At 39.5% G+C, this 22,684-nt stretch overlaps 1 protein-coding gene across 2 annotated transcripts; it reads left to right on the top strand.

Moving 5' to 3' along the window:
* The first annotated feature begins 67 nt into the window (after positions 1-67).
* LOC148391915 (uncharacterized) lies at positions 68-22,681 on the top strand. 2 transcript variants are annotated; one of them, XM_088387223.1, is made up of 12 exons: positions 68-448; positions 545-654; positions 738-884; positions 952-1,104; positions 1,360-1,469; positions 1,567-1,690; positions 2,760-2,852; positions 3,343-3,408; positions 7,589-7,642; positions 11,104-11,256; positions 14,904-15,095; positions 20,920-22,681. In XM_088387223.1, exons 1-11 carry the CDS (start codon positions 382-384, stop codon positions 15,075-15,077), a joined length of 1,251 nt encoding a protein of 416 aa, XP_088243349.1. In that variant the 5' UTR covers positions 68-381; the 3' UTR covers positions 15,078-15,095; positions 20,920-22,681. The 2 variants fall into 2 exon arrangements, with proteins under 2 accessions (XP_088243349.1, XP_088243350.1); XM_088387224.1 differs by lacking the exon at positions 20,920-22,681 and having other exon boundaries at positions 70-448; positions 3,346-3,408; positions 14,904-16,328.
* Positions 22,682-22,684: the final 3 nt, after the last annotated feature.

Here is a 22,684-nt window from a genome sequence, read left to right as displayed (position 1 = left end):
ATTGGTCCACACGCTTGTCAAGTATGTGAATCCCACTCTGACTGAAGAGTCCTAATAAAAAAATGATCCTGTTCTTACAAACGCAAATTGGAGATAATAATATTCATTAATAATATTAAGGGAAATTATATATGATGAGTTGGGGAATACATTCACGACTGGTTACAATTGGGACGACAATCAGTAGTTGTTTCGTAACGCATGGCATAATCTATTAAATTTGTCTACTGTGGACTTCCGTAGCTAACAGGAAGTATTCGCTTTTCGCATGCGCATCACGTAAAGTTTTAACATCGGATTTCCATGTGTTTTGGGCTCACCTAGGGAGAATCTGCTCTTATACTCCGAATTTTTGAAACGTAAGGTATCGTATTCCTAATTATGGGAGGGCAGGCAAAGGCTAAAAAGAAAAACAAAGCAAAGAAGAAAGAAAATCAACCAAGCAATGGTAAGGTAGTGATTAATATGATCGGATGATGATGTCCTGTTATTATCATGAAAAGAACATCACCAAACTTGATGTACCTCAATTTTACAACTCTAGACACCGGCATGGTAGGCTTGACACCCCAGGAGAGGATGAAAGTGAGAATGCATGAAAAGGCAAAGAAGAAAACAGCTGCCAAGTACTCTGTTGACCAATTACTAGAGAAGGTTACAGAACACAACACCCTCAAACATGAAAGTTTCCCTGTTTCCTCCATGTTCATTTGATCATGCCGTCCTATCTTGTACAGACTGAAGAATGCATGGACAGTTTTGACTTTGAGATGGCTGGACTCTACTGTCAGCGTGCCCTGGATGTGGAGTCCACAAACCTCCAAGCTCTTGACATGCTGGGACACATCTCCTTAGAGCTTGGAAACACAGAGAAAGCTAAAGAAATATCCTTTACTGTGGGTTTCATCTTTTTTCTACCTGTTCCTGGAGCTTCCTTGACTGATCATGCACGTTTTTCTGCGGGCTGTGGAGCTCAGCCCAGATGTAGGTCACAGTAAGTACATGTACCTGGGACAGCTCCACACAGGTCAGGAAGCTGTTGGCTACTACACCAAAGGAACACAAATCCTGCTCTCCGCATTGGACGAAAAACCACAGACCACAGTGAGTCTACACTGATTAAAATACATGTCTGATATAAAATCAGTCGGTCTGTCCATTGATCTGTCTGTCTGTCTCTCTAATTTATCCATTTATCATCTATTCATTCCCTTCATCCATTTATTGTCAACCATACTCCAGTACATTCTACGTTTCTGCCACAAGGTGGTGCTGTTTTGTGAAAGTATTGCTTTACTTAAAATAATCTGACATTGACGTGATTTTGTTAAAATGTGATTTTCTGGTATTTCAAAACAGGCCCACGCGGAAGCTGCCACGTCTGTCGACGAGGATTTTGACCTCCCGACGATGAAGGATGTTAGCACGGCCTACTGCTCCATCGCTGAACTTTATCTAACCGATCTCTGGTAAGTGAGAACATAATATGACAAAATTACATCTCTAAGATTTGCTCATCCCTCCAATTTTTTTTTAATGAGTTGAAATTTGTGAATGTGTGCGCAGCATGGAGGAGGGAGCCGCTGATAAGTGCAGAGAGTTCATTGAGAAAGCGTTGCAGTATCACCCTAGCAACCCTGAAGGCCTCCAGCTTATGGCCAGCTACTTGTTCAGCACGGAGAAAAATCAGGTCAGGTCATACACGCTCAGCATATTAAAGTAAGAATTTGCTGAGTTAATTATTCTCAGCAAATTGAATCGTATTCCATTAATCAGCAGATGGACACTTGAATTATCACTTGAGCGAGCACACAGCAGGTCATGTGGATGGGCATACTAATTATCGAGATCTTTGAAGTCATGTAATTGAGAGCGGTAATCAGGAGCAACTAATTGGGATGAAGACAAAATGTCCTCAGAAAAGTCATTCAATTTGTTTTAAAAAATGACCGGATGACTTTCCTGTTCAGTCAGCCATGAATTTCAAATAATCAGCATAAGAAATTCATAACTTGGTCGCTCGATTGAGCAAGTTACTTTCTAATTCTCTTCCACTTTCGAAGAATTTCTCGCAAAGTGAGTTAGAGGCAGTCCAACATATCAATTGAAAGGTCACAGGCTGACCTTTACTGGAAATGTCTTTTCTATGTGGTGCTAAAATTATTTTGAATTTGCATTTAATTAAATGCTAATGAAGGGTCCTCCCAACCTTTCTACACACCTCTCTCTTGTTGACATTTTAATTTCACATTAATAAGAAAGAAAGTGGAACCCATCCATTGGAGTGGATTTAGTCATGCTTTTGCATGTACATGTCACATTACTGCAAAATAATATTTGCACAAATGTGGACATGACTATTCGGTGCAGATAAGTAATTTCGGTTTTATTCTGAATTCACTGAATTCCTGGAATAATATCAAATCCTTGGATTATGCTAAAAATACATTTTAAATATCTTAATGATGTTTCATTGGGCTCAGATCATGTTCGTGTTGGAAAAGAAAATTAACTTCCCTAGACAGTCAACACATTTTTTTAAAGGTTTACCTGAATTGCATCTGAAATAGCAGTTGATATCCTCTAGGGGGCAGGCCGGCTCCATTAACACCAGGTTTTTGATGCCTCTACCAGAAACCACTTTGTGGATTTTAATTAATATGATAAAGATGGCAGACACATTCAACAATGATAGCAAATCACATGTTTATATAATGAGCGATTAGCATCCTTCAATTTCAATGTTGTGGCGTCTTCAGGAAGGCAAAGAATATTTGTTGAAGAGTGTCAAATCGTGGCTGCCTGCCCAGAAACAGACGGAAGCATCCTCCAGCCTAGAAGATGAAGCGCAGGTGAGTTGGAGTGTCTCTTGTCACAAGCCGACGGTTTTATGCCTCACATTTATTTATAAAAACAATGCGGCCTAAAAGGAGCGCTTTGCCGCCAGCACAAACACCCATGAGGGATTCAAAGTAGAAGATAATGAGAAAAAGGATCATCAAAATGCGGAAGCGACATTATGTGAGGAGGGTGCAAATAAAGGGAAAAGTAGAATAATGATTCCAGATGATGAGATTTGAGAAAATTCCATATATGACCTGCGTACATAAATGGAGCAAATGTGCTCATGATGCAACAATCCCACAATGGCGCCATCATTGTGTCCCTTATCTTCCGCAGCAGCTTTATCCACATTCGGACTGCTGTCATCTTCGCTGTGATTAACCGCAGAACGTCCCGTACCTTGAAATTGGATCTTGCCATTATCGGACATTGTGCAGGATTTGTGTAAATGTTCAGCGGAGACGATTCTCCTTTTTATTTTTTTGTCTGCTCTCTCAGCAGATCCCGCCGTATGAATCCCGCATCACCACAGCCAAGCTTCTGGTCGAAGGCGAGGAGTACGAGGTAAAAAAAGATGTGTGCCGAGTTTAAATGTTGCTGCTCTGGTTGTCGCCCCGTTTGGGTTTTAGTGGCAGGAGGGCGCCAAAGCACTTTTGCTTTCTAGTGAATAGCTTGGTAGGTGGCAAGGTCACGGCTGGTCTTTATCCCCCTCCAGAGTCCCGTGTCAATAATTGAAGACTGGTATTTGCCATGTGGGCCAATGCTGGAGGAGAGAAAGAAGTTAGAAAATCCAGAGCGGTACTCGGTCGAGTAAAAAGCTCCACCAAGGTGGAACAATTAATTACAATGTCAGTCGGACTGAAACACAACAAGCTGGCCGAAAACTCCAGTTGAGTCGTAACTGGGGGTGATGCAAAATGCCATCACACACTTGGAAGATTTTATTTTTCTCATCTATAGGAGGGGGAATTAGTGCCGCAATGGTATGCTCCAAAACAATTTACTGAGTTGATTTTACTTTTTTTTTATTTATTTTTTTTATTTTGTATTTTTATTTTTTATTTTTTTATTTAACAGTGCAGAAGTCATCAACTTTTTTTTTTTATTTTCTTTTTTTTCTTTTTAATCAATGCAGGGCTGCTAATTTGGTACACACTTCTGACCGTACACATAATTTGTTACTTCTTCCTCGGAAATCACAATGTCTCATCACTGGCACAAGCTAATAATTGTTTTTTTTTTATTAATTTATTTTATTTATTTTATTTATTTAACGGAGCAGAAATCACCAACTTATTTTTTTGCATCATTACAAGGCTGCTGACCGTACACATAATTTGTTAATTCTTCCTCGGAAATCACAATGTCTCATCACTAGCACGAGCTAATAATTAATTTTTTATTCATTTATTTAACGGAGCAGAAATCACCAACTTTTTTTTTTTGGCATCATTACAAGGCTGCTGACCGTACACATAATTTGTTCCTTCTTCCTCGGAAATCACAATGTCTCATCACTAGCACGGTCTAATAACAAGCTACCTGGTGCCCGCGTCACCATGTTAGCCACACGCGCCTTAATGAGTCTCGCTCAGTGGAGGTGTAAATGAAGCTGGAATGTGCTGCTGCCATGATATCGTTACTACGGCACACTCGCTCGCTTAATCACTCATCAATTTCTCATATTAATTTTTGCAGGCTAAACGCTTGTCGGTTCAGTGCAGAACCTCACGCTCATTAGTGTTTGAAGTGAGTCGCTGTGATTTCCGCCGCGCTAGCAGCGCTTCGGCTATTTTCTTTTCTGATCCACTGACTAATTTCGCTCACGCTTGTTGATAGCTTTACGGTTATTACAAGAAGCGGGGGTGGGAGGGGGAGGAGGACAGGGGGGGGGGCTGTCAGGTGTGGAAGCGAAATGACAGCGTCTCAGTTCACAGTTTGTGACATGTCATTTGTCTTCATCCGCCTGTCGTTGTCACCAGCCGCAGACATTTGCGACTGCTTCATAAATAATAACATCAGCGTTTTGCTGCGTGAGCAATATATGCATTTATATTCATTTACACCTCCCGTGCGGCAGTTTTTGTTTCGCCATCTATTTCGCAATTTGGAAATCTTTTCTTATCGTCCGTCTTCGCCCAGTCCGAGGCTAATCCAGATTGAATATGAACCCACGACAAAACTTTTGTCAGCAAAAGTTTTTAGTTTGAAGGCAATCTCTTTTGCATGTTGCCAGAAACTGACCATTTGTCCGTGTTATCCGCCATCATGTGTTTTGCGGAATAGTGCCAACGCTTTGAAATATTCACGGGTATATTTTTGCCAGAGAAGGCACGGTGCGTTTTTGGAAGAGCAACGGTGTTAAGGGAAAAAACACCTGTTTGTGTTGAGCTCTTTGTCTGATGGATCCAGTTTGGCTTTCCACTAATGTGCGACTTGGAACAGGAGTCAATGAAGGCTTTGCCAAAACAAACAAATAAAGCGACATTCTCTCAATGATAATTATTTTAATCGCCTAAATTGTATAAAAAGACACTTGCTATTTTGCTATTATGAGTGGATTGAATATCATTTTAATATCAAGTCGAAAAGTGAAGCTAACTAATTTAGCATTTGTCACGCTTATTTACATTTTTTGTCATTATATTATTATATTACATTATTTTATATTTATTTATTTATATGATTATAGTTTGCTATTATGAGTGGATTGAATATCATTTTATTTTAATATCAAGTGAAGCTATCTAATTTAGCATTTGTCACGCTTATTTACATTTTTCGTCATTATATTATTATATTACATTATTTTATATTTATTTATTTATATTATTATATTTTGCTATTATGAGTGGCTTGAATATCATTTTATTTTAATATCAAGTCTAAAAGTGAAGCTATCTAATTTACTATTTGTCACGCTTATTGAAATTTTTTGTCATTATATTATTATATGACATTATTTTATACTTATTTATTTATATTATTATATTTTGCTATTATGAGTGGATTGAATATCATTTTATGTTAATATCAAGTCTTAAAGTGAAGCTAACTAATTTAGCATTTGTCGCGGTTGTTTACATTTTTTGCTCCAAAATGTATATTGTTGTATATGTACATGTTTATTTACTTCAGCGTTACTCTTCGTGCATACGAACGTTCACGTGTTACCAATTTCGCTCGCCGAGCGATTCGTCTTTCACGCCCCCCCGTTGCTACACGCCGCTAAAATGCTTCTGTTAAACCAAATTGCCTCCAGATTACTCAAATGCACACGGCAGATATTAAAAATCGCTTCCTCTGCTACTGATGATTCTTTTTTTTTTTATTTATCATGGCCATAAAGGCGCTGAAATAAAGAGGTCAGAGCTACATAGCGACTTTGAGGCGTGCGCATTTATCTTTGCTGACCACTTTTTTGTGTTTCTTCCTTTCGCCCCATCTTTTCAGCAAGCGCCCCCCCCCTCCTCCCCATAGCGATGCGGCTGTATTAATCTTCTTGCTTGTTGTTGTTTAGTGTGAAGCAGCTTAAGAAGATCTGAATCTTTAATCACGGGGCCCCCAGGGTTGACCAATGTAGTTAGGAAGCTCGGCACTCGGCCATGATAGAACGGTTATCGCCGCTCGCTTATCATCGCTCCCGGATATCTCTTGTTCTATTTTTGTTGCTCTTAAAAAAAAAAAAAAAAAAAACGTCTAAGTCCACCTCAAATTAATGCGACGGTGAAATAACGATTATTTCCCAATCCGGGCGAGAATCCATCTATCATCTTCTGGGATTAAATGTTTTTGTTTGGCTATTTTTAATTAGACATCAATTAATTAAAGGCGGCGAGTTTACATCCGATAATTGGTCCGACCGAAATAGCCATTTGCACACTTCCTAACGAGATATTCTCAATTAACCCGTCTCTCCCTCTGTGCATCCCGGCAGCAGACCTCTTTATTGCCTCCGGAATTTCGCAGCATTAATGAAAAGAGAACGAGGAAAGCTGTTGGAATCCGACGGCCGTAACAAGAAGTGTCGTGCGTGCGTGCCGACGCTCTCAACTATGCCAGCCTTTTATTCTTGCCCTTCACCACGGGTGATTGGCTAACAGTCGCCTCCCACCTCAAGTTGACAAAAATCAATAAATCATCACCCGGGGCCCTCTCAAGCGCACACAGCACAAACGCTCGATCCACAGGAAGAGAGCGAGAGCAAAACAAACACACCTGAGTCCCGGCTCTCTTTTCGGTAATAGAACCTCCCCGCAGCAATTGACCCAAACAATGACGCCCTCCAGCAAAAGGTCAGCAAACATTCGACGCCTTTCATAGCTCAAAGGGGCGCTGAAAAAATTCAAAATATGCTTAAGTGGGGAGAAAAGTGGAGTCGGGCTCACGTTGCTGTTTAGATTTATCAGTGGTGAGACGGGCTAGTGGATTGACTCCAAATGTCATTAAATAGATTAAAAAGGCGATCGGGTGGAGCGGCTAAAGTGCCTATTGATTGCGCAATAAGCACTGCTGAGCGTGTCTGTCGATGGCGATGCCCGCTGTCTTGTTTTTGTATCTACAGCCTCGTCTATATCGGGCCCAGATGCCGATCGGATCCTCAGATCACTCTGATTGATCTGACTGTTGAGGACATTCAACAGTTTGTGTGTTTCTGCTGGAGGGATTTTTTTTCTGTCTTTGTAAAGTTCGTTTGCAACTTTTCATTCTAACCACGTTTCGTTTTATTTGTCTCTGTTCTCAGTTGGCTGTAGAAGTAATCGAGGGGCTCCTGGAAGAGGATGACGAAGTTGTTCAGGTAAGCACTGAAGCTGAGGTCGTCGAACTCAACAAGGATCTGCAAAAGCTTTCATTGAGGAAGAATGTTCCAAATATTTATTCCTCCAAGTTCATTCATTCAAGCGGGAGCTATTAGTAACCGTGACAACATTTTTTTTTATCATTCTCCTCTCAGAGCAAAAGCAATTTGTGTGATGGCCGGCTTTGACAAGAACTTTACAAAATAAGACATCCTTTTTTTTTTTTTTTTTTTTTTTTATTACTATAATTTATTTTTTTCCCTTATTGGAAAATCCGAACTATCGTGGCTCGTGCAATCTGTGTACCAAAAGACCCAAATTCGTCTCCAATTTTGTTCCACGCCGCACTCCTCCATTTGATTGTTTTTCCCCCTCAACAGTCAAGCAGACAGACAAACCACCCACAGAGCAAACATTACCTTTTCGGCAGAGGCGGGCGACGCTATCGGGAGTCACTCCACTTGTGTTTTGCAGCCGAGTCGAAATTGCAGTTCACTTTGCCGCTCGGCTGTCCATATTGACTGCCGTTTCGAGCAATTGAGCGGACCGGAGTGCATGTCGAAACATCAAGAAGGACGAAAAATGTTAAGAATTCTATCATTTTTATCGTATTATACATAAACATTGAGAGGAGACTTTAAATGAGTTCCTGTGGTCTCGTACAAACATATCTTTTTTTTTTTCTTCTCCCTGAGTTTGAAACGGCAGGTTTATTAGCGAAGGGGAATGAGTGGCAGTATTTTGATTCGCTCTCGTAGTCCCTCCGCACTTGAAATCCCCGACGGTGAGCAGCAGAGAAAGCCAAGGTGCGCCACTGAGTGTCAAAGAGCAGCGCCGTGTCTCCCACACTCCCCCCTTGGGCTCTTCCTCCCACACAAACAAACGCAAAGCCTCGGCTGACAGATTGAGAGCAGTCATCAGGGGGGCTGAACTTTCTAACTTGGAGATTTAGCGGTCACGTTGTGGCCATTTGGCTATTTGCAAATGCCGACGCGCCGGTTTTAATGCGAAAGTTCTTCTTTCAACGTGGCTTGGCAGAAAGCTGGAGATGTTAGTGTTCCTCCCAAATGTTGTTTCAAAGGTGTTGAGTTGATTTATGAATCTCTTGTTGTTTCTTTGGCGGTGCCGTATGGGAGTTAAGACGGGCCTCGGCTTTGAAGTGACGAGCGGTTTGATTGACAGAAGCGACATTTATTCAATTGAATTGCGTGTGCCTTTGTCTTGGGTTGTGGAAAGGGAAAGGAGAAGCTATGAAAGTCATAATTAGCTTGCTTGGCTGGCTTCTTTGTTTAATGCTTGAGAGTTGTTTTTTTTTTAAATCTTGAAAGTGTTTTATGATGGTGCGCGTTACTTATCATGGCTGAAAAATATTCCGTGAAATTATTGCCTTTTTTTTTTTATTATATAAGTGATTCTCAAAATTATTTCCTAAAAAATGGACTAAAATTTCCCCAAATTTTCAAATAAATAAATAAATAGATAAAAAAAAAAAAATATATATATATATATATAGTATCACGGCACATTACAACAAATATATATACTATATACTTCTTTTTTTTTTAAATGGACTAAAATTCACACAAATAACACATGGCGTAATAGCGCCCAATCAAAATAATTATACTTGTAAATTCTTCCTGACCGTAAATCCGTCTTCTTCAATTTTAATAAAGCTGCAAAATTTGAACAAATCAAAAATTTTGTCAGGTTTCAGAACAGCTTTTAAGTACCCCCCCGCTGTGCAACAAAAGCAATTGTTCTTCGGGGGTCTTCCTTGTCAGGAAATTGTTCCTTGATTAGAAATGAAATCCTGCTGGCACTGCCATCTTTTTATCCAGCACTGCTGATCTTCTGGTGAGTGTGGCTGCAGGGGGTTTAACTTGAAGCTTCCCACTCAGCATATTTTACAATCATTTCAAATTCGTCATGTGTTTGTTTGCAAAGTGGTCAAGGAAATCTGCACCTTCTGCTTTTGACTCCATTGAATCATGCTAATATTTGTTTCGTAATATTGATCTTTGGCACGCCTCCAAGTTCATAGAGAGGCGGAAAAGACTCTTGTGATTATTATTTACATAGTTTTCTTTCAACTGGTTTGTTACATGATCAGCCCAAAAATCTCATTTCAACTCAGCTCGATTTTTTTTTTTTATGTGGGAAGAAGCTGCTTCTGCCTCGTCATCAGTAATCACAGAATAATAATCCGATTTCCACAAAGTATAGATAGTGTCACGACACAGTCCATATTACATACATATTATTATTCACTCCAATTTTGTCAGCTTCCCAGATTTTGCTGAAATATAACAAAGTGTAATAAGTGTCATCTTCCTCACCGATTCTTGGCAATGGAAGTTTCCGCTTGATTAATCCAAATGGAAATGGGAGTCTGATTACCACAGAAGCTTGGAGACCCTCGTGGAATGTCGATTTTTTATTTTTATTTTGCGTAAGCACAACACAAGTCGTACTTTGAGGGTTTGTGCAAATTTTGCGAAAAAAAGTATGGATATTGTAAATAATTATATTAGTCAGCAGCTGGCCATTTCACCAAATCACTCCGAGTGCGGTTCATTATAATTGTAACGATGTCGTCTTTTTTTTTTCAACTAAGCATAATTCAACCATCCATAAGCATTTTAATTGAAAAGTAGCGTGAAGCCGGATTGCGGGAGAAAATTACAGGTGCCGTCAATGTGAAAGCTCTTCTTGGCTCTCCCGGAACACATAAATCATACTTTTAAATGGAACGTCGTGTCGTGCTAACATTTTCCGCCAATTTTCTCGCCTTTGTGTTGCCATGAATACCCGACAGTAAACGCCTCTCTCATTATTTGACACTTTCTGTATATTTCTAATTGCTTGTTAAATCATTTTGTTGTGCTTCTGAAATTAGTGTAATGATGCTCCTGTAGAAATTAGTAATTAAAAAAAAAAGTGACATGTGATACTTTGACCTTGATTTTCACATTGATGGCAAATCTTTGTCATTTCCATAGCAACCCTGCATCACCTCTTGCTTAGCACAAGCGCCGGTATTAAAATGGATTCAGTTCTATTCTAGCATTATTTTTATATTGTTTTTAATACGGCTCTAAATAAAGATAGAACACCAATGCTGCAATTTTATAATCCATATTGGGACTAGCTAATAATGATTGAAAATGATAGATTCTAACCTTTTTTTTTTACTTCGGCAAAAGTCAACCTGATGATTTTCATTACAACTCAGTTATTGTCCCGAGGGAAATTCATTTACATTGTAATGCTTTTTTTTTTTTTTTTGGTGCCATTATTTCATAGCTGTTGCAATTTTTGTTTACAGAAGTAGCATCAGCAAATGTGGGTCTAGTGAGCATTGCAAGTCAGGCAAGATAGTGAAAATAATCAAATTGCAATCTCCCTTCTGTTTTCTAAAATAAAAAACAACCCCCCCCTCCCTTCATGTGTTTCCCAGGTGTGGTATCTCTCCGGCTGGGTTTGCTACCTGCAGTTAGAGAGAGCCAAAGAGCAGCAAGAAAAAGACGGGAGACAACTCACCGACGTGGAGGAAGAAGAGAGGTCAGCGCTCAAGGAGGCGGCCCGAATGCATTTAACTAATGCTAAGAAGGTGACTCATAAATATCACATTTGCTACTTAGCAGCCAAGCTATGTTGCAATACACTAAAAAAAAAAAAAAAAAGTATTGATGGTGAAGAGAATAAACCAAGCCACAGTCGGGCAGAAGCAGGGAGAATAACAACGAAAGATCGTGCTTCGTGATACCGACGTGTCGTGCATGTTTTGTCGCGTGGGTGGAAAGAAGTCACGATGGCGCACATGAAATCAATTGTCAAGCCGACGTGAAATGGAATTTGAGTCTCAGTCGGATGGAGCCAAGATTCCGGCGGGAATGTATTCACGGATAGGAATAGATGAATATATACTCGAAACTACAAAAGCAAACGGGGCAAACGGAGGTCAAAGGTTGTACTATTTGATGTTGCTGTGTGGATTGTGGGGAGGCTTGGACCATGGTGGGCTCATGTCATCAAACTTTAATAAGTTTCTCCAACAAAAATGGGGCTGAAGTAAATGTGTGTATTTCACACACTTGTTTTTTTATTTGAAAGTTACGCAATATTTGGTCACAATAGAGCTGAAATGGTTTGTGCACGCGATCGATGCAATGAAAAAAATGGTCGTTATGCGCTTTAATAGTTTCGTGAAATAGTTTTCGTCATGGCCAAGGTGAGTCTGAAATGAATTGTAAATGCAATACTAATACCGCACTTGCGGTTTTCATAAAGGAATTGAAATATGTGGAAAGTTACTGCACAAAGAACTGGTTTCTTTTCAACTTAAATTCTTTAACTTGTTTTTTTTCTTGGCTACGTTATATAGAGCATGTTGAGAACTACTGTATAAATATTTCAATTTGAGTGCTTGGAATTGTAATGCAGCAGTTTAGTCCATGAGACGAAGCTATTAATCTGAAAACAGCCAAGGTCGAACACGACTTATTACGCCAGTCGGTTTCCCCGTTAGATATAATGGGAAATAAATGAATCTGGGAAAAAAAAAAAAAAGGTTGACTTTACTGTCTTGTAAAAATGTAAAAAGAAAACCAAATTTTTTTTCGTTAGAATTTCAAGTAGAAAATCCCTTAAAGTGTTTAAAAGTGACTTTGATAAAAAACAAATTGTTGATGGCCTATCGACTGCCATTTTTTTTTCCCTACTTGGGGCTTGTTCAAATCAAGTGCGATATTTGAAACCATTTCTCGGTTTCATTTCACTTGACTCAGCAGCGCTCCTCTCAAGTGTTGCCTAGCAGCTTCTTTTTCTCAAAGCCAACCCGTCATAAAATGTAAACGAATAATATTTTTGACGCTTTTAAATCGAGCACACGATTGATTTTCACTTCGACTCCAATCGTTGACATATTGCGACTCAACTGCTCTTGCATTCCCCCCCCCCCTAATCAATAGCTACTTTTATTAATTTATCGATATTTCTTCCCGGCCCACACAAATAAATATCTGACCAATATTGACACACAAGCCAAGAAAAAAAATCCTCAGCTTACTTTGCTTTGTTCCTTATGATTCTATTTCTTTTTCATTTTTTTTGACGGGTACGACTCCCCCGCCGTACTTTTTGACACGGGGCTGCCATAAACAAACTCCTCGCCGTCATATTCAACCTTATGGATTACGAACGAGCCACTCCACTACTTTTGTCTTTTGTCCTCCATGCAACCTGTGAAATGAAATGAGTAAGACTCCAACCCTCAAGGCAGCACGATGCAATTATTCATTATATCGAGCCCTAGCGGCTGTGAGCCAACTTTTATTCGGAGACGATAGACATCTCCGAGGAGTTGTGATAGTGACAATCAATGTGTGTGTTTTTTTATTATTTTTTTTATTCTCTCCATTGTGTGGTGTGGTGCTAAGGCGGCTGAAAAGGTGGAAGTGTGTTAGACCTTGTGGCTGGATCATGCATTTCCCCTTGTCTTTTTTTTTTTTTTTTGCCCCTTAGGAGCCCCAATCTGCGGAGAAAGCATCCTCTTAAATACACACACACACACACACATGCTGCAAGTGCACATTGTTACGCTCCAAATGAGTTCCCTTGACAGTGCGTGTCAGGATGTTGCTCGGAGCCCGCCTGCTTTTGCAAGACAGTCACACACAATGGTCTCCTCTCTTCTGGACTCGTGACCCTTGTATACTAGCTACTCTCTTTTTTTACTATTACAACTTCTCTTTAGTTTTGTGTCTCTCTTTAAAAAAAAAAAAAAAAAAAAGGAGGGGGTTGTTAGCGTAAATCTCTGCAGCCACTCTGCTTACTCTGCATTTGCACGCTGAGAATTACAGCTCTATGCTTCCTGTCCTCAGTGGCAGGGGAAGCAGTTTTATCACCCCGCTCTCCCTTTGAGTTCAGTAATTACACACAAGCGGAGTATTTTACAGAGATAAATCTGCTGGCTGCGTAGGGAACTTTTTGGCCTCTTGCCTGCAATATTTCATTGAGATAGCACATTTGATAGGGTGTCGCATATGTGCTTAGAAGCTCCAAGTATTTGGGGGTTATTATGCTATGCGTTTCCAGTGAAGATTAGAATAATTTTCGGGATGGTTAGATTTACCTGTGATTGGAATTTTGTTAGTTTTTTCATTGGTGTGTATAGGTAGTCTTCAATTTAGGAACAAAGCACTGGTGGCGCTAGAGTGGGGGCCGCAGGGGCACTGCCTCCCCCAAAAATATGCCAGGTGCGCACCTAAAAACCTAAAATTTTCTCAAAAGCCGACAGTGTGCCTTATATATGGACCAAATTCCTCAATTTAAACTGGCCCAAAGCATTGTGTCATAAGTGGCCCGCTGAAGACGATGAATCATGAATCAAAAAGACTATGGATCATTATTTTGTGATTATAAAGTAATTTGTTGCCTTATATAAAGACAAAGTTTTAAAATGGGCCAGTCATTGAAGGTGCGCCTTATAGTCCGGTGCGCCTTATAGTCCGGAAAATACGGTAATTGATTATTGGGTGTTTTAGAATTTTGGGAGGAATTTTTTTCCCCACATTTCCTCATCTGCCATGGGAAACCTATTTTGATCGCTTATTAAAATGATCTGAAGAATTTTGGGGGTTTTGTAAAAACATATAGTTTTTTTTTTTAATTGTATTTGTTGAGGTATACTTATTTATGTTGAGCTTGCACATTGCAGACCGCATGCAGCAGCAGTAGGAAGATGTTCTTTTCCCTTTCTTTGTGTAACCAAGTGTTCCAACAAAGAAGCTAATTTGCCAAATGAAGGGGAAAAAAAACTGTTTACCAGCATTTTGCGAGCCGTGCCGGGCTTCGCTGACAGCCTGCAAGCTGCTCCCGGATAATTCAACCGTCCGAACTGGCACTTAGAGACTTAAAACACCAGAGCTGCACACTTGCCTTTGCTCCAAGTGGTTGTTTGTTGACATCTTAATGTTGCACTGTGAAATTCAGTGACCCAGTGTGAGAGCATGAAAATTCAGTGACACAAGGACTTTATCAAAGAAGGAAATGACATCACAGGAGTGGAGTTTTTAGAAGAAATATGTTATTGCAATGATCAAAAATCTTCATATCAATACAGAGACATTTTTATCTGTCCTAGCTGTTTAAATTTGGCATATTAAATCACATCTGCAAGAATATCTGAACATTCTTTCCTTCACTCTCACTTATTTATTTTCTCGCCTTATTTTTTTTTTTGTGTGTGATTTGCAGCTGCACAGCAAGCTCGGCTGTGACGACCAACCCATGTTGGAGCACGTGGAGCAGCTGCTGGGTGAGCTGGGAGGAGAGTTGGAGGGCGAAGAAGCTCAAGTCGGGGTCGATGACGACTATGAGCCAGCTAGTGACGAGGAGGAAGACAAAGAGGATACACCTATGGAATACTGACGACGCCCCCTTTTTTTGGTAGCTATATAATGCCAAATTGTTCTTTTGAATTACTCCTTAGTGCCTTTTGATTGGTCAAAGGTCACATCTGTTTATCCGAGAACTCTTGATTCAACGGGACATATTTTTTTCTTCAACAATCTTGCAAACCCTTTTTTTTTTTAAATAGTTTTTCAAAGTGGCCTGCAAAAACAAAACTAGCATGACCTACATTTGACCTATTAAATTGAGAAATTGGTCACAATTGGTTACGCTTGGCAGGCACAAATTTTTAAGGTCAGAGAATGAAGCAGCTTCCATTGAAAATACGACTTTAATACCAAAGTGACAGTTGTGTCACTAAAGAGGTCACAAGCGGATTTAAATGATTCACAGTTTGTCGTAGCGGATGCCAATCAGCAGCCGTTTAACATGATAGCTCAACTCGCACTATACGGAATATAAACTACGTGCAAGAAGTGAGATATAACGGGGTTGCGGGGGGAAATTTTGGGATGAAACTAAAATAAACTCAGACAGTTGAACTTGATTTGACCTCCGAATGAATGCAGACTGTTTAATTTTTCAGTACGTTCTGTTCTCCCCAAAAAAGAGCTAAGCAGAAAAAGATCTGAATTGAGTTTTGAGTCATATAACCACGATGTAAAAAAGAAGTGTGTGACCTTTTTGTAATAATTGGGATTTTTGCTCAAATTGCTCTTGAAATGTGATCTAGACAAACACACCTGGGGCTGCTTTGCTAAAACAGACACGGACGAGACACAAATCACACTTTTTGCTTGAAGAATTTTGTCAAAACTGTTTCAGTTTAGCAATATATACACTAATTCAATGAAATAAAATGCCAACAAATTACGCATAATAGATTTTCTGGAACATTTGGAATTCTGACACCTTTCTGTGATTGTACAGCAAATCGTGTGATCACCGCAACGTGTTACCCATACAAAAGAGGGTGATGATAATCTAAAACCCTACATCTTAATTCCAAACTCTGCCAAGTGTTCGCCCAAACCCATTTCATATCCCCTACAGATCATTTCATATGCATATCACACACACAAACATACACCCGCGCCCGTGAATCCTCTTTGAAGGATTCCATAACCGCTAAACGGGAACGTTATCTGAGATGGCGGTCCTGATTGTGTTCTGGCTGCAAGCTGAACAACCTGTTTTGGAATATGAAGGTTGGGATGCTCCAGTGTGACTAAGGAGATGTCAAATAAAGCTGGAGAGGAAATGCACAGATCTGAGTTTCAGATGTGTGATACATTTTATCAGCACCTAATGAGATGTGATGTGTTGTTAGGAGTGTTGCGGCTTTTTGCGATGCTGTTTTTGTTGATGTGTGTGTGTGTGTGCGTGGCTTCGAGTGTTTGATAATGCTGCAGGAGTGCAAGCTTGAAGGACCGACTACCTGCAGCGAGGCTGTCATCCAGCATTTGGCTGCATAATTACAACAAGCTCTGGTGTGTCGGCCTTTTCCGTGTGTGTGTGTGTGTGTGTGTGTGGAAGCGCCTGTGCCGCCTCATCTGCACAGTTGTGTGATTAATGACTCCAGGGGTGACTGAACATGGTCGGTCAGCCCTTTCTAGTTATTCTGAGCTGACCTATTGTGAGTTGGCCATGGTGGACGCACAAAGCCTGGGGTAATCTCCAAATCCTTTGCCATTCTCTCACCTGTACGTCTGCATCAGCACCACCACTTTTTTTTTTTTTTTTTCAAACTCCGAGAGGGGAGAATGCGCTTTTTTCACAAGGACACACATTCAATCACGGAGAAAGGACACTATACTGGCTAGCTTGATTCTATCCTGAGTCTTTACTGGAATAGGGGTCTTGGGACCAAGAGAAGTGACATGCTAATAAATAATGATATAGAAATAAATAATAAGAATTGTTATAGTCAACTACAATGTTGACTTGACACATTTGTTTAGTAATTAAAATATATATAATAATAATAATAATTGACACATGTGAAATTTTGTTTATTAATTTAAATATACAATAATAATAATATATTGTTGTAGTCAACTACAATGTTGACCTAATATGTCAAAATTTATTTTGATCGACTGGCATTGAAACACACCCACAAAAAAAATCTCATTATAATTTAGATTACTAATTACTAATTTCACTTCAGTAAACCAGCCGGTCTCATTTTACATGCTACATAGCCTAGCATGTTGTATGATAAAAAATTATAACGAGGCTCCCAAAAAATTATTTTATTATAAATTTTGAAATTTAAATTGGAGTGTTTTTATGTCACTTGTATTTCTATTGTATTTGAGATATATGTGCATATTTTCCAATTAATATTAATTAATATTGCTTAAGCTAGCAAGGTTACCTGCTATCATCATCCACAATTTCCTTTTTTTTGTACTCAGATCAAACTGTCAGCATTAATGTCACCAACAACACCGTCATTATTAAGCACCTGATTATTGCAGAATCTGTGTTTTTAAAAATAATAATAATAATAATCCACCATGATGAGATGAATAGAAGGAAGAAAAATCCTGGATTAACAATTTTGTAATGCATGTATTTTAAGTGCAAATGAATCACTGACAGTTGCACAAAGCAACCACGCACACGCAAATACGCCGACACAGCCGCGGGGTGTTTTCTTCTCGCTGAAAGCACAAGCATGTTTTTTTATAGTAGCTTGGGATCTGTCCATGTGGGTGACTTAATTAAAAAGGTTTACTCCACTTGAAGGTTTTAAAGGAAAACAGTAAGAGACTTCTTATACTGAAACAGTTTATTGGAAATGAGAGGGGAGGTAGGTCAACCTTGAGGGAAAATCCGTTTTTACACTCGTTGTCTTTTTTATGACCTTTTCCAAGCATGTTATATATTTGTTTCATTGGCATTTGTTTGACGTTGCAAAAGTTCGGAAGTATGCCAAGGAAGAGCCCATTAAATGTTGGTTCGGAGCCCATTTTACTTTTGTATGGCTTTGCAAGATTCTTCTCATCATTCTCAGCACATAATGCATCCTAACGACAACATCTTGGCATTTGCACAGATTGCATTTTTATTTTTAAAGGTGACTTACTAGTGAAAATTGATTTTTTTTAACTTATTCACTGCCAGCCCGGTTACGAATCGACGTCTATTGGCGGTGAATGAGTTAAAAATGGTGTAGCCCAAATAAAAATATGCCCGCAATCTTAGCTAAAGCTAATACTAGCTACTTTGGCCAAACATTGTGGGTACGTGATCAGTAACATTTTAAGGCCACCCCTGGCCACCCCCTTGTGCCACCCCTGACAATGATTTGCCATCTTTACCTAAATCAAAATTTTTTTTTTTTAATTTATTCACTGCCAGCCCGGTTACAAATGGACATCTAGAGCCGTCATTAGCAGTGAATGAGTTAAAAATGGTGCAGCCCAAATAAAATATCCCCTCAATCCAACATGCTAATACATTAGCTAAAGCTAATACGATCTACTTTGGCCAATCATTGTGGGTACGTGATCAGTAAAATTTCACCCCTGGCCACCCCCTTGTGCCGCCCCTGACAATAATTTGCCATCTTTACCTAAATCTAAAAATCATCTTAAACTTTAATAATCTATTTCACGATATGAAAACAATTTTTACAGTTTTACACCACGGGAAAAAAAATGTCTCTTCCAAGGCTGAAGAGCCGTCCTTGTCTGAACTCTTACCTTTCAATGTCACGCTTTACCTCCCTGCAATGGAGACCCTTCCTCGGTTGCTCTTGAGTGGCAGCGTTCTAGAAAGCTCCACAAAAGAACTGAAGTAGAGAAGAGGCCGTTTTCTTAGCTGACCATTGACAGGCAGGAAGTGCACGCCAGTCATTTGTGCAATATCCCGGCCGTGACCGTGCATTAATGACATAATTGAAGGCTTGGGTTTGTGACCCATGGGTTCTTCTGACAACCACAGTGGGACGCCATTAATCATGCGACCTTTCGCATATGCTGAGAAACCATTTCCTGCATTGGATGGATTAGCCGGCTGGATGGATGCAGTCTGTTTGACCTCGCCAAAGATTTGCTGTCCTTGTAGCTGACTGACGTGATGGGGTTCATACTTGCCGTGAAGCTTAAGGTGATCATTAAATTGCATTTGGATTTATCTCAAAAGTAGTCCTATTGCGGCGTTTTTTTATTTTCTTATTTTACCCTTCAATCGATACATCCCAAAGTCAATGGTGTGTTACAAATGAAACTTTACGGGAATGAAAACAAACTTTCTTTTTGGATTCTTCCAAGACCTCATTACATCTCCAAATTGACCCTGAGAGAAGAAAAAAAATCATTATTTTGACACAGTCTATTTTCTGACGATTGAATGTGTTTATGGATTTCTGCATTGACACAGTGTGTGTGTTTGTGTGTGTGCGCTAATCCATATTGTAATCTTTGCTAGGGACATCTGTCTCTCTGAGATAACATAACCAGGGAATTAGCCATGCTTTCTTACGACGAGCCTTGCGTCTTACGATTATTAAACCCTAATACACCTCCATCTACTGTTGTGTGTTTGTGTGTACTTGTGCAAATAAGTGTAAGTAGCACGCCGCCTGTCATGTCCTTGGGTAACTGCAAATTTTAAGCGTATCACCGAGCCCACGGCCTCCTAATCCTTAAATCCATTATAAAATATCCAACTTGCTGCAAAAAAAGTCTTATGCAAACAAAAAAAAACAATATAAAGAAATATGCTAGCGTACCTTAGCGTCAAGGCTTTTTGTTATTCTTTGTCTTATATTCTGCATCGTGACTTTTTTTGATATAAAAATTTTAAACATCCCGCAGCAACTCATTTTGTTTGTAGCAGTGCCTCTTGACACAAAAGTGTTTTACTCTTTGATCTGTACCTCAAAATATTCCCCAAAATAAGCTCAGTGATGTTATTAAAGTATCAAACCGCATATTTTTACGCGTAGAACTTTTACCTCTTAAGCATTATTTGTGCACTTTATTGATTTAAATTCACTTTGTGAATTCGAAATGGGGATTTCGCTATTGAGTTTTGCAGATTGTTTACCATGTTGTGATAAAGATTTAAGTTAAAAATGTATTTTAACGGTCAGGTCAAAATTTTTTACAAACCACACTCTACTCATTTTCAAGGACAGGACAAAATGGCCGCCCCCTGAGCTGGATAAAAACGAGTGGATTTTTTTTTCCAGCTTAATTCAGATTCCACAAAGGCAGTATTAATCAGAAAACCATCTTTAGACTAGTGTGGGTGAAAATTCATGAGCCCACTTCCATTTTTGAAGCGGCCACGTCCTACATCGTAATAACCTGGTGGACACCAGCAAAATGTTTAATATGATTATCAAAATTGAATATACATGATGGAAATTAATCAATAAGTTTTGGTGGACGATAAAAAAGAACATTTTAACAGATTTATCATGCACTGGTGAGTGTGCAAATGTTTGCCCACTTATAAGTTGAATTCATTCTTTTTTTTTTTTTTTAAAAAGATGAATAACAGTGATTCAGATCAGAACACCAAAGGCACTGTATAATGATATTGACCCAGCTACACTTTCATTTCAGAAAGAACTTTCCTCACACTGGCAGAGTTGTATTATAAAGATGTGAAGAATACTGAAGTATAGCAGCCTGTTATTTTATGCTTTTGCCTAACACATTTTAGGAAAATGTCAAGTGTCTCTCTCACACACACACACACACACACACAAATGCACAATGTTCCATGAACATCTGAAGCTTTTTAGTGCCATTCTCAGATATTTTGTCATCATGGTGTCTATTTTTCGTAGAATACGAGCATACAAAGTGTAATTGTGTCTTTTGTGCCTTTTCTTTAGCACCATCCGGGGGGGGGGAGCGGAATGCGGCGTTGCTGACCTGCTTGAATTAAAGAGGCGGCTTGGAAGAGCACAAACAAAAATAGAGGTTGAAAGACTTTTTTTTTAACGTCCCAATTTAGGCCGATGAGTCGCCTCAGTAACCACCGGGGCTTCTTTTTTTTTTTTATGTATACACAATCACGTCGGTGTTGCCAATCGTTATCCTGCGGCAAGCTCTCGGTGGCTGCCGAGGTATTTGACTGAGTGCCAGCCTTAGTTTTTATACCTCATTAATTCACAGGAGAGATTGAAAGAGAAAACCATTCGCTCTCCCCTTCATAAATCAACTCGTGGACACGCACACACACGTAAACATACACCCCGCACACGCTTCGACACGCCAGAAGGCAAATCTCAAGGCTTCGGAAATGATTTAATCAGTCAATGACAGAAAATGCTGTGATTAATTTCCACGTGGCTCCAGAGTGTTGCTCTCTTGTGTGCTCTTTGTTATAAAGCAGAACTCCTTCACCGTGGATGACACTTATTAACAAGCTCAAGTCATATCTTCGTGTTTACCTCCGAAGGGGAGGGGGAGGAGAAAAATGGAGGTCAATTCTGCTCGCGGTGGTAGCTCTTGGAAGATGGAGCCAAAAACAACCCCAAAAAAAAAAAAAATCTGGGAATTAAACTAGAGGATAAGGACCAAAAGAGTGGAAGAGATGAGGAGGTTTGATGTTGTAACAGCTGCTAATTATTGCCGCTCCAAATTTCACACAGTCCGTTTGATCTCCTGTCTCGGCGAAAAAGATAAAGATTCCATCTCGCTCTTCCCTAAATTTGCAATTGGATACTCTGGGTCACAAAATAGACATATTGTAAAAAAGACTATTTAATAGTTTGCAAACAATTGTCTGGTCTCTGCAGTGCCCACCCATCAAGTGTGAAATTAACAAATAAATCTGAGCTGCACTTTTCTGCATCTGGGAGACGAGGTGTTCTGAATTTGCTGGATTGTGACACAATTTGGCTAATTTACTGTCCATTTTGATTGCCCCCACCCTAGGACGGCATTCAAGCGCCAATGATTTGCCGCCACTTTAGCTCCTCCATTGTCAAGCGATGGCTGGCAATTACGTTTTTATGAGTACGCGCTATATAGCGAGGTATTAGCTAGTAAATTAGCTAGCGTGGCTTCGGGCCAGAAGCATTCATTTGCAATCTGGATGTGGAGGTCTTCAGAAACATTATTATTTGAATAAGAAACAAAAATAAATAACAGAGGTAAAGATAAATAAACACTTGAAGGTTACATCGCAGATGCGCCTCACGCGTTTCACTTTTTAATATTCTCAGTTGTCACATAAGTAATGAATAAATAAAACACATAGCCTCAAGTTGCTTCTGAAGTTTGAAAATGTTTTTCATAAAATGTTGCTTCTGAAGTTCTGAACTGAACTGAACCTCCAGGGAATTTAATTGCGGGACCGCTGCAAAGTAGAGAATTCAGCTGATTAACAGATTCGCATTTAGAAGGTATCAAAAGATGGCCGACTTTATTTGTTTCTATCAGAGTTTTGTGTTACCATGGTGAAACTGTTCAGCTCATCTTGATTCCATTTTTCTTTTTAAAAGAAATGTTCAAATAGGTCTCACAATGAAGCCTTTGCAAAAGTAGCCTTCAGTCCCGTTCAAAATTACAATGAGGGATTTCTAATTTTAGATATTCCAATGTCATGAGATCATCACAAGATGAATAAAGGCAACTTTATTTTCTGAATTC

This window comes from Syngnathus floridae, chromosome 10 (genome assembly GCF_059516105.1).
Source record: "Syngnathus floridae isolate MCC-2025c chromosome 10, RoL_Sflo_1.0, whole genome shotgun sequence".
Lineage (NCBI taxonomy): Eukaryota > Metazoa > Chordata > Actinopteri > Syngnathiformes > Syngnathidae > Syngnathus > Syngnathus floridae.
The sequence above is the reverse complement of the archived record's forward strand: the minus strand, read 5'-3'. Positions and strand labels throughout refer to the sequence as shown.